The following is a 12,689-nucleotide window of genomic DNA, read 5'->3' as shown; positions in this document are numbered from 1 at the left end:
AGCAGGACAGGAACAGCCGCCCCACCAAGGAAACTAAGAAGGGTGATTGTCGTGGGAGACTCCCTCCTGTGGGGCACAGAAGGAGTCATTTGTCATCCAGACCCTCTTGCTCGAGAGGTCTTCTACCTTCCAGGAGCCAGGATCCAAGATGTTACAGAAAGGATCCCTAAGCTGGTCTGCCCTACAGACCACTACCCCATGCTCTTTATCCATGTTGGCACCAATGATACAGCAAGAAACAGCCCTGGGAGAATCATGGATGACCACAAAACCATGGGGGTGAAGCTCAAGGAACTAGGAGTACAAGTGGTCTTCTCAGTCCTTCCAGTCAGGGGCCAGGGCTAATGAAGGGAGGAGTGCATTGAAGAGGTCAACCAAAGACTTCACAGATGGTGTCACGCGGAGTCTTTAGATTTCTTGACCTTGGTATGCTGTTCAATGGCAGTGGTCTACACACAAGCTCTTCTCCATGAGAATCACTGACTTGCTGAGGGCTTTAAACTAGGCATGTCTGGGGGAGAGGGGGGAGGTTTCACTGTTATACATGAATCCACTGCTGTACATGAATCCTCTTTCCATTAACAACTCAAGAGAGGGCATCGATGTAGTGCACACTCAGGTGAGCACCAATGCCCTAAGATACTCACATAGTGACAGAAAAACTAAGGTGACCAGAGGGGAATTCAGATGCTTTTACAGGAACGCCAGAAGCATGGGCAACGAACAGGAGGAACGGGCTTTCCTCCTGGCAGACAAGGCATTTGACCTCACCGGGCTGACAGAGACCTGGTGGGACAAGATGTACGACTGGGCAATGGATATCGAGGGCTATAGGCTCTACAGGAAGGATTGAGTTGGGAAGAAGAGAGGAGGGGTGGCTCTCTACGTGAAAGAGCAGTACCTCTCCTTGCAGGTCAGGTTTGATAGTGGAGAGAGGTCCCTCGAGACATTCTGGGTCAAGATACGAGGGGGTTCAGGAGAGGAAGACCTGATGGGAGGGAGGTCTGTAGTAGACTCCCACCAAAAGGAGGAGAATGATCAGGCGTTCTCCAAAGAATTGACTGAGGCAGCTAAAGACCTGATTGTCATGGGTGACTTCAACTACCCTGACATCTGTTGGGAGGACCATTCAGCAGGCAAGTCAGCCCATTTCTTGGCAGCTAATCGATGACCTGTTCCTGTCACAAGTCATCAAAGGACCGACTAGGGGTAAAGCCAGTCTGGACTTAGTGCTTACCAAAGGGGAAGACATGGTAGGGGACCTGAAGATTGGAGGTACTCTGGGTGACAGTGATCACAATCTGATTAGGTTCACCATCCACCAGAAGGCTAAGATCCCAGTTAGTAGAACAAAAGTCCTAGATTTCAGGGCAGATTTCAACAAACTCGGGAGGTTAGTTAGAAAGGCTCTCTGCAACCAGTGACTGGACAATTTGGGAGCTCAGAAGCAATGGTGCCTCTTCAAGGGAGCAATTCTTACTGCCAAAAGAGACCATTCCCACGTGATCAAAGAGCGGGAAAGGAGACAAGAGACCTGCTTGGCTCAACAGGGACATTAGAGAACTTTTGCAAAAGAAAAAAGATGCATATAATCAATGGAATAAAGGTTCAACCAGAGAAGAGTTCACTTATACAACCAGGCTCTGCAGGTATGAGATACAGAAAGCCAAGGCAGGCATGGAGATCAAACTGGCAACCAAATAAAGAACAAAAAGTCCTTCTACAGGTACATGGGGAGCAAGAAAATAGAGCTCCACTGTGGTACCCCTACTGAATACGGAGGGACAGCTCACAGTTGATCCCCACGAAAAGGCAGAGCTCCTAAATTAATACTTTGCATTGGTATTCTTGAAGGCTAATAGGAGCTGTGCACCCGTCCAGAGGCCCAGAGAACATGACAAAGACTACAGACAACATGAAATCAGTCCTGAACAGGTGAGGGTTCTCTTAGAACAACTGGACGTTTCCAAGTCTGCTGGGCCAAATGACCTACATCCGAGAGTCCTGAAAGAACTGGCTGAACTTGTAACAGGGACCTTGGTGAAGATACTGGAAAAGTCGTGTAACTCAGGCGCGGTCCCGGATGACTGGAAGAGGGCCAATGGGGTGCCTATCTTTAAGAAAGGGAGGAGGGATGATTCTGCAAACTACAGATAAGTCAGTTTGACTTCAGTCCTTGGAAAAACTTCTGAAAAAATTATTCAGGAGGCCATCAAACACAAACTTGTAATTGACAGGGTGTTAAGAAACAACCAGCATGGCTTTGTGGAGGGTAGATCATGCCTGACAAACCTGGGTGTCCTTTTATGACTAGGTAACTAACCAGCTGGAAAAGGGTCATGAGGTAGACATCATTTATTTTGACTTCAGTAAGGCCTTTGATTCCATCTCCCAAGAAATTCTCTCAATCAAACTGGAGGGTACTGGCCTGGACCAGCCTACAGTGAGGTGGGTGGATAACTGGCTTAGAAGCCGGTCCCAGAGAGTGGTAATTGACTGGATGGCCTCATCCTGGAGGACTGTCTCCAGTGGTGTCCCACAGAGACTGGTGTTTGGACCTGTGTTTTTTAACATTTATTAACGACTTGGATGAGGGGTGGAATGCTTTATGATTAAGTCTGTGGACAATACCAAACTGCGGAAAAATGCGAGCACACCAAAGGATAGGGTAAAGATCCAGGACAACCTTGACAGATCAGTTCTATGGGGTGATCGGAATCAGATGAGGTTCAACAGGGAAAAGTGCCGGGTCCTTCATCCGAGTAGGAAGAACCTTCACTACAACTATAGGATAGGCAGTAGCCCACTAGGTGGCACAGCATCTCAGCAGGACCCAGGGGCCACAATCAACCATAAGATGAATATAAGCCAACAGTGCGAGCAAGTTGCCAGCAGGGCAAAGAGAACTCTGGCGTGCATCAGCTAATGTGTTGCCAACAGATCCAACGAGGTGCTTCTCCCTCTCTACTCAGCATTGGTGAGGCTGCAACTGGAGTACTGCGCACCAGTTTTGGGTGCCACATTCAAGAAAAATATGGATCAATTTGAGAGGGTGCAGAGAAGGGCCACCCACATGACTAGAGACCTGGAGGATAGGCCCTGTGAGGAGAGACTCTGGCAGCTAGGCTTGTTCAGGCTGGGTAAGAGGAAGCTGTGAGGTGACTTGATAGCTGCCTACAAATATGTCAGGGGGGAACACCATGATTTGGGGGAGCAACTCTTCAGGAAGGCGCCCCTTTGGAGAATAAGGACCAACAGTCACAAACTGATAGAGGGAAAATTTAGGCTGGACATAAGGAAGAACTTCTTCTCCATAAGGGTAACTAGCACCTGGAATACACTCCCGGCAGAGGTGGTGCAGTTGCTATCCTTGGAGGCATTCAAGAGGATGCTGGATAAGCACCTCGTTGAGCTAGTTTAAGCTCTTTAACCTTCTGCCTATGGCACGGGACCAGATTTGATGATCTTACAGGACCCTTCTGGTCCACTGACTCCACGACTCTATAACGTGGTTGCTTTTCTAGCACCAGCACCACCAGCAGTGCTACTGGATAGTCCCAGACAGGGTAAGAAGAATGCCCTATGCAGCTGAAACTGTATGGTGAATTTAAAGTGACAGAACACAGTTGCCCATGCTGGAATTTGGCCAGGATGCTGCAGTTTTCCCAAGGTGTCACTAACTCCCTACCTTACATAGCAATGGGTATCATTACTTCAAAATCAACAGAAGTGTGAAAGCATCTCTTTAACTTTAGAATCTCAAAAGCCACAGAACAGCATCCATGCAGACTTTACTTACCTCTTCCCTGAATACAGAAGCTTGTTCCTTACAACCTGGCAAACGCTGAACAAAGCTAGCCACCTAAAATAAACATTGGAAACAATAATGTTAGCATAAAATTAAAATGGCTCCATCAAATTAAGATTAATAATTGTGTCTGAAAGTTACAATAGTTACCTATTACACTAACAAGTGATATTGGACATTTCTAGAACTGGAAAAGATTAGGGGAAAAAAAAAAACAACCCTCTGTTTTTTTCAGTTTGTTTCCTTTGCGCATTTGACAGCACTTTTTGCCTACAGTCCATTTCATTGTTTCCTGTGTATCGTTAGCCGGTTCCTCCCTTCTTAAAAGAGGTCTTTATAAAACAAGATAACACTATTTTTAAAGATTAAAAAAAAATAAAAAAAAAAATAAAAATCAAGATGTATTATTTAGAAGGGGCTTTGTCAGAAAATGAAAGTTTTGGAAATAAAGTTTTTAATCAATTAAATTTGATAATGTCCTTTAAGAGGCAAGGTTCAGAGAACTACCCAGGTGTATTTTTCCTAAAAAAGTAAAACAAAAGCCAGAAGAACATGAAAGATGTAAGCACCATGCAGAGAGAACTTTTGTGGTGGTACAACGGCTATAATTAGGATTACTAGGATAAAAAGAATGAAAAGTTATTTTTATGTTGAGTAACAGGAAAACTTTCTAATGGCGAGTACAATTATAGTGTGGAATAATTTCCCCAAGACTGTAGAGAACATTCAACAAGTTAGGTTATTTAAAGATGGGGTATACAGCATAAGGATCACTCCTGCACTGAAGTGGAGAGCAGAAGGAAAAGGAAACAGCCCAAATGGCTTAATATATATTGTCTTTCCCAGCTGTAGCTTCCATGGCTCATAGGAGATGTGTATATTGAGGAATAATCTGATCAAACATCTTTTACTAATTGGATGTTCTCAGCGGGGAAATATCTGTTTCATAAGGCCTGTTCATCTGAGCTAGTACAGATACAGCATTTCTCTCACTAAGACAAATGGACAAACAGCTAATAAGCGACACTGTCAGATACCATTTCCTCCTTTTGTCTTTTTAATTCTTGATGGTCCAACCCACTTCTGAAAAGTTAACATATAGGGCTGCGCGAGGCTTTGGACAGAGCTTCAGATCTGGAGAAGCTTCTGACGCTTCGGCTTCCCAAAATGGTTTGGAGCTTCCGAAGAGCTTCAGAGCTGCCTCGGAGACCCGGCCATAGGATATAATGGGGAAACAATAAAATATCTATAACTTTGTTGTTTTTTTTCCGATTTGGATGAAATTTTCAGGGGTGGTAGAATCTGCAGAGAGGATGAATCCTGCCAAGTTTCGAGGAGATTGGTGCATGGTGTAGCAGGGGGCCTACTGGGGCCAATCCCCGCATGGCCCGCCCACCTGTTCTTAGGAAAACCACCCGCCTTCTCGTCTGCCATGCCTTAGTCTTAATTGATTAATTAATAGATGTAATTAGGCTGGAGGCTGCCCATTTTCTGCCCCGCTGCTAGGGGGCGCTATCTGTGGCTCCATTCCTCCCCTACACCGCAGCCCAAGCCTCGCTGATGACATCACGATGTTCTCATACACACCAGTCCTTCACAATGGGGCCCAGAATCCTACTGTAGGACCCCCAACTGAGTTCCTCCCTTCAGGCAGACTCTGCCACTGTCATACTGGGTCACATATCGCCCTGCTATCGGTTCCCCTTTGGCTGTGGTCCCCTCACTGAGCCCTTCGGCTCACACTAGCCCCGGCCCACCTCCAGGCCAGTCGGGACCCCAGGCCCCTGGCTCTTGGGCGTCCCTCTCAGTAGGCCTCCTTGCCCTTCTGACCCTCCTGGTCCTGGTCCCCGCCTGAGCCAGTCAAGGGAAGCTCTGGCAGGCCTTGATGTATGACCTATACTCTTATCCAGGGGTCCCCCTCTCTGGGTCCTCCTCCACAGATGTGGGGAGCTGGGGTTACCTCCCACCATGACTGGGGCTCAGGGTCTCACAGGGGACTCTCACTCCCCCCCTGGGTAGCAGGCCGTGGTACTACTACTGGTGTTATATTTGACCCAAACTCTGCCTCCCCACATTGGAGGACTTACTGGGGTCAGGACTTAGTTCTCTCTCTCTCTGGCTGAGCCCCCTCTCCCTCCACAGGGCTCCACAAGCTGCCCCCCTCACACTGGGGGCTCCACAAGCTGCCCCCCTCACACTGGGGGCTCCACACTGCTTGTAATGGCCCCTTTAATTGGGGTCTTGGTGCTTCCCTCCACAGGTGGGCTCAGGTGGCCGTAACTGTGCCTGGACCCAACTCTCCTCCTCGGGGTCTCAAACCCCTGCAGGGCTCAGGCAGCCTTGGCCACACCTGGCCTCCAACTCTCCTCCTCAGGGCTTGCACCCCCCACAACTACTTCCAGTGATGTGACCCACCCTAAGGTGAGGGCTAGGGGTTAAGGTGCCCTGACCCACCTTTCACCGGGGTGGTAACTGGCTTGGCATTTGCTGGGGGCTCCCGTGCCACTGGGAGCCCCATCAGGCCACCCACTCCCAGCAGGGTGTAGTTTCCGGTTGTACCCAGGACCAGGAGCCTCCTACCATCCCCTACAGCTCCTCCCTTACCTCCCGATGAAACTCAGCAGACCACTGGCCAGGCGATGTTGTTGCCTGACCTTCAGCAGCCAAACTGCCTTGTTTATTTAGGCTCAGGGCTGCCTATAATGGCCACCCTCATTAGGCACCTGGAGACTGCCAGCTCCAGGGCCTTAAAGTGGCAGGCACACCTAGTGCCCTGGCACACAGGGGGTTGGGGGAAACAGCACCCCAAATTCCTGAAAGCAAAACTCCTGTCACATCTATGTGTTATAACACAGGGGGGTCAAAACTGCGGGGCTGGTAGCTCTTACTGGGCCACAAAGCCTGCCAAGTTTCAAGGAGATCAGTGCAGGAGTTTGGGGGGAACTGCCTCTCAAGCTGCGGACAAGCAAAACTGTGTACCCCAGTGTACCCAGAAGTGGACCAGAAGTACTTCCGGTCCACTTTTGGGTTCGCTGCTGAGCATGCGGGGGACCTCCACACTCCTGTGGGACACTTCATCCATCCCAGCATCACAGAGTTCATGAGCCGTGCCTGGTACCTCAAGGTATGTAGAAAAAAACATTTAAAACTGTGTCTATGGCTGAATTGCTGATTCTCTAAATCGGCATCGAATCTTCAGATTCAGCCAGATCGAATCGGGGACAGTGATCTGAATCACTGTCCCTGATTCGGGCCAAATCTGAATTGAATAGGGCCTGTTTCACACACCCCTACTGCTTATGTTTATGAGGCATGCAGTTCCAGTAACCCCCACTGATTTCAGTGTAATTGTAGATGTACAACACGTGTCAGGATCAGGAACAGTATTTAACTAGTGTCATGCCAGCAGGGAAAGCTTTTTCAGGGGAGCAAATACATTAACTTTTACAGGAAGCACATTTGGATCTACTGTATGAAAAGATAAATCCAGCCTAAGTTATGAGGACAGTTAATGGTCCCTGGGTTTCCTTTACAAAATAAGTCTCATAGAATTTAAAACAATATAAACACCTTCCTACAGGTTTCTGAATTGCCCTACTGAATTTAATAGAGAATATTAGCTATGATATAGTATAGTGATTCTCCATAGCATCTTCGGGTGCTGTAAGATCCTTTTAAGAGTTGTGTTGTGTAACTATCACAATTAGGTGTGCGAACACCTACATAATTCATAAGATAAATCCAGAAATTTCAAATAGGAATCCATAGCATCAAAAACATTCTGACCTGCTGTGGTCTTTCTGGGTGCATCTACACATGCAATTAATGTGATGTGATAAACTCCAGAGCACTTTGAGCCAGAGTGAAACTGCTCCCAGGTGCAGCGTGTACAAGCGAGTCCAGGAGCAGACCCCTGGATGGCTGGGCTGACCAGGTGCAATTTATGCCCCTGGTCACCATCTACGTGTGTGTTTCAGAGCTGTAAAGTACTCCGCCATATGACAGTACTGTCCCTGATCCTACTATCCTACGGCAGAGTTAATTAGTTTACTGCATCCTAATACTGGCGCACATGTAAACAGTGATGCTTTACAGAGGAATCAATTAGTTAACTCCACAGTAAAGTGCATGTGTAGGTGCACCCTCCGAGTTTCTTGCAACAGAAGAACTGCTCTATCATTTTTCCAGTCAAGAAATAAGTGAAAACTAAAAACTGGCATTTTCTGAGGGGTGCCTTGAGTCTAAAAAGGTTGAGAAGTACTGACAGAGTAGATTAAATAGGCAATGGAGACTGAAGTCAGGCAACTGTTCCTGGAAAGGATGAGCAGGAACACTTGGATACTGGTGGGCTGAGGAAGCCTGCCTGATTCACAGCATAGCTAGAGGAGTAAGTTGGTGGGGGCCCTGAATCAAGACATGCCTTAGCCCAAAGGAGGTTCTCTGGAGTGGGACCTGAACCTGGAAATGTGGTGGTCTAGAGGAACCTTCCTGAGTTGTGGTGCTGCCTCCTGAAGAATGACTGTAGAATCTCTCAAGTAAGGGGAAGGAGCTACATGCCACCACCAGGAGCTGGAGGGGATCTTAGGGAAAACCTTGAGAGGCCAGGAATGCAGTGGAAGAAACCCCTGGGTCAGTGGGAGGGTGACAGTTGCAACCAGAAGCTCTGGAACATAGGTAAACCTTCAAGAAGGAAGAGGCCAGAGGACACTGCATTCTGTGAAACTTCGTAGATTTGTATTATAAATTTGAGGGGGATATTACTTTAAAGACTGACAAGAACTCTTTTTTGGAAGGGACTTTTCTATGAGAAGGTAAACCCTAGCTTGGCCTTTCCTTCCAACAGCATTCTCTGTATGCATAATATCTGCAAGGAAGCAGTCCCAAGAACATGGGTTTGTATGCCAAGGAAGGAAAAGAGAAGGTCTGTATCCATAGGTTTTAGAGCAATTTCTAAAGAACCTAGTAAGTTCCAGAAAACTGTCCCTAACAGTTGCGGTGAGGTCAGATTTGAGCCATTATTGAAATCATCATAACTCTGACATCTTTAAAATTACTTTTCTTCTGATAGACACTGGATGCATCTAAGTGTGCAATTAATTCAAAGCAATAACTCTGGAGCAGTTTGAGCTGGAGTAAACTACTCCAGGAATTGGAACCTTCCATATCAATTCGGAGAGATTCAGAAAGATTCAATGATTTGGACACAGACACATCTTCAAAATGTTTTTTCTACATACCACAAGGTACCAGGCAGCTTGTGAATGCGGAGACGCTGGGGTGGATTGAGTGTCCCACATGAGCGCGGGGGGATCCCAAGCACTCTCAGCAGCAGACCTAGAAGTGGACCAGAAGCACTTCCAGTCCACTTCTGGCTGGGGGGCCCCCCTGCACCCTCCAGGCTCTGCGACTCAGGCCTCCTGGGGTCCCCCCATGGCTTATCACTGAGCTGGGGGGGCATCCCCCCTGTGCTTGGCGGTGAACCTGGAAGTGGACTAGAAGTACTTCTACTCCACTTCCAGGTTCACTGCCAAACATGCGGTGGGGCCCCCTGCACTCCTGTGGGATGCTCCATCTGCCCCAGCATCACAGTGTTCACAAGCCACCCCTTGCACCTTGAGGTATGTAGAAAAAAAACATTTAAAGCTGTGTCCATGGCCTAATCGCTGATTCTCTGAATCAGCACTGAATATTCATATTTGGATTCGGCTGAATCGAATTGGGACAGTGATTCGAATCAACAAATTGAATCTGGCCCGTTTCACACACCCCTAGCATTAATTAGTTTACTGTGGCCTAATACCATTGCACATGTAGATGGTGATGCTTTACTCCACAGCTAATTAGTCCACTCCACACTTAAGCACAAGTGTAGATGTTGCCACTGACTAGCATATTTAATTCTCTCTCTTTTACTGAGTTTTGTTTGCAAAGGTTAGTTTAATGTTGGTGTCAAACCTACTCTGCAAACTCCTTTTAACACCAAACTAAAGTATGACTGACAAACCTGTAAGGAAAAATGCAAATAGGAGCAGGGCTTTGTAATCCATATGCATTCTGCACAAGGACAGTCCTAACATCTCCCTCCCACGCCCCCACACACACGTATTAACATCTCATGCAGGATTAACTAATGAGCAGTTCAACTCTTTGTCATGTATTAGTATACTTCTGAAACTAAATCCCTCCTATTTTGACAACATAACAGCAAGCTTTCTGTATATAGCATGCCTACATACAAATTACAGCTCCTGTTGACTGGACAGTGTTACTGCAAGGAAATCTTTGCTTGGGCCCAACTGCTGCTGGCCACTCTATGGCTTCCCTCCTGACCCTGCATCTGCCACCAATGAAATAAGCTCCACGCACTTGCTGTATTGGGCACTCCAGAGATTGGCAATGAGGCACAGTAGATGGCTTGCAGCAGCCCCAAGTGCATTTCTCAGAGCTGTGCTCAGGCTCTCTTAGGAGAGCATCACTGAGGAGTGAACTCAGGTTGGCTCCGAGTTAGCTACACCTTGTTAACGGGAGAAAACACCCAGGGCTTCTTTTAAAAAAAAAATTAAAAAAAAAAAATCAAAAATCAGCAGGAGACACAGGGTTGGGGGAAGCTCTATAAAGAAGCCTCAGCTAGTGGAGATTGAAGAAAACTTTTATTCCTTAAATGTAAATTTCATGAAATAAAAACAGATATTTAGTTTCAAATGAGAAGAAAATTCTACACTGTGGTGCCTACCGTTTTAGGTGAAGGATCTCTCTCTGCCAGAGTTCAAAGACCCCAAGGACCAACTAGGACAAACTCTTGCTTTGTAAAATGTGTTAGAAGTCCACATTCCAACAAACCAGATCTAGGTAGTGCCCACATGTAGTAAAGCTTCCTAACTTTTTATCAACTTCCTAGGCCTCAGGCTATATTTCATCACACATCCTGATCCCGCAAGTTCTACTTAAATGGAAACCTCACTGATTGCTGGGAATCTCTCTGGGAATTCCAGATGTAGAAGACTCACAAAATGGGGCCTCTTTTGTTAGCACTTATGACCAAAATGTTTATGACTGTAGGAAATGTCCTGTGTTACTTTAATTGATCTCCTTCTACATGGAGCCCTCACGTCTCCATCTTTCAAGTGGTTACTAACATACCATTTAACAGACTGCAGCCAGACCACAGTCCACTGCCTTTGGGGGTTCAAAGCTCAGGATCATACTGCTCCACACTCACAGTGCTCTGTGTTTATGTTCGCCTGTTACCAATTTAATACCCCAGTTAAAATCACCCTACACTGCCTTTAAAAGTCAGCTGTAAAAGGCAGTTCTTATTTGGTTTCTGCTTAACTCTGCTCTTGATGAAGCAGCCCTAACATTTTGACCATAATAAGAAAACATTCCACTTGTTTTTACATCAGCAGAGTAACAATCTTTGTTTTCCCCAATCTGACTACAGGACTTTCTGGAAAACTGGCCTGGAAGCTCTCTCGACTCCCAAAGGAAGGCACAGGGATGGTCAATCATTCACACAGATTCTCTCCCACTCACTTGTTACGAATGTAATTTTCACTGAGAAAGAGAGAGAAATACTGAGTTTTAAACAGACAACATATTCTACCTCATACCTGCTCACAGGCTTCAGTCTCTTGTGATATTTTAATCCCTCTAGACTCCAAGGAGCTCTACAGAATAAAGATCTAAGTCAAGATCTAACTTCTCTGATGATAGAAGACAGTGAAGAAAACACTTTTGGAAAACCTCTAAGATTTTCTATGCACCATAAAGCAGCAAAATAAAGGGCATAAACTTTTTTTCTGCTTTCCAGGTCACCTTGCACCTTGTAACCATCTACCTTACAACATGTTTCTCTTGCATAAAAGGCCTAGAAATTACACTCCAGGAGTCAAGTTGCTGCTACTTCCTAGCCGGTGCTGCAAATACTACTTATGCCCCAGGCAATGAGGCAAAGATAACAACTCAGCACGCACACACGTATTGTATCACATATTACCTGATTGCATGGGACAATGCTTATTTAGGAGTGCTGCATCTCATAAGCTAAGGCTGAAAAAATGTATCCCCGGCTGCATGACTATATCTATTGGAAATCAGGTTATACTGTGGACGGTTTTGTTTTGTGTGTGAAACAGACAGGAAGAGGAAGAAGGAAGCCACGCATATAATTTTGCTACTGCCTGCATTGTAAAAGTGAAGCACCACCAAAGTCAGGGTAGAAAAACCATCAGGGGTACCCAGTATTTATTGCCAGCATCGTGTTTTAAGACTACAAGGGTCAAATACAGGTGGCCAGAAAAAGAACTGGAATCAGGGAAGCCCCACAGGTTTGACAGGAAAAGGTTAATACAGATTTTTTTTCAGGAATCTGTGTAAAACTTCTTGCTGAGCCAGTATTTTCCTGTATATGCCAGAGCTGCAAACAAATAGATAAATCAGTGCCTATATAGGAGAGAGGGAAAAAAAAGATGTCTTCTAATTAGCACTACAAAAAAGGGAGACCTGAGATTCCCTCAAGCGTAACATACAGAACAGGTAGACATACAGCAAGTGACTCACCTCTTCCACGGTCCATTTGGCCACATGCTTGGCAGTAAGGCCTGAAACCTCCGGTAGCAGCTTGCAATGCTGCTCCCAGCAGAGATGGAGGCGGTGGGTCGGGTTAGAGGACAGGGAAGGCATGAAGACAGACTGATGGAGGGCCTGCTGCAGAGTGAATTCTGTGTCTGGAAAAGGAAACAAGAGGAGCCACAGTCAGTTCTGAAACAGGAGCAGGAAAAAAATGGTGAGCGGGGAGGGGGAGAAGAGCATTTAGGAAGCAAAGAGAAGGTGGAACAAGCACACGCAGTGCTGTGACATGGCACGCTGTACTCAGAGCATG

At 46.4% G+C, this 12,689-nt stretch overlaps 1 protein-coding gene across 3 annotated transcripts in view; it reads right to left on the bottom strand.

The window, feature by feature from the left end:
• The window catches only part of LOC109293988 (lethal(3)malignant brain tumor-like protein 4), an 89,657-nt gene that overhangs the window by 23,721 nt on the left and 53,247 nt on the right, over positions 1-12,689 (bottom strand). For 2 of the 3 annotated variants that reach the window (XM_019512148.1, XM_019512149.1), the window contains exons 19-20: positions 12,368-12,534; positions 3,800-3,862 (exon numbers count right to left, since the gene is read on the bottom strand). In XM_019512148.1, coding sequence (XP_019367693.1) covers positions 3,800-3,862; positions 12,368-12,534 — 230 coding nt within the window. Of the gene's footprint in view, positions 1-3,799; positions 3,863-11,907; positions 12,225-12,367; positions 12,535-12,689 lie in introns of those variants that run through there. The other variant, XM_019512150.1, reaches the window with a different exon arrangement.

Source organism: Gavialis gangeticus, unplaced genomic scaffold, assembly GCF_001723915.1.
Source record: "Gavialis gangeticus isolate Ggan-Ray unplaced genomic scaffold, GavGan_comp1, whole genome shotgun sequence".
In the NCBI taxonomy this organism is placed as follows: domain Eukaryota; kingdom Metazoa; phylum Chordata; order Crocodylia; family Gavialidae; genus Gavialis; species Gavialis gangeticus.
This window is presented reverse-complemented; position numbering and strand designations above follow the sequence as displayed.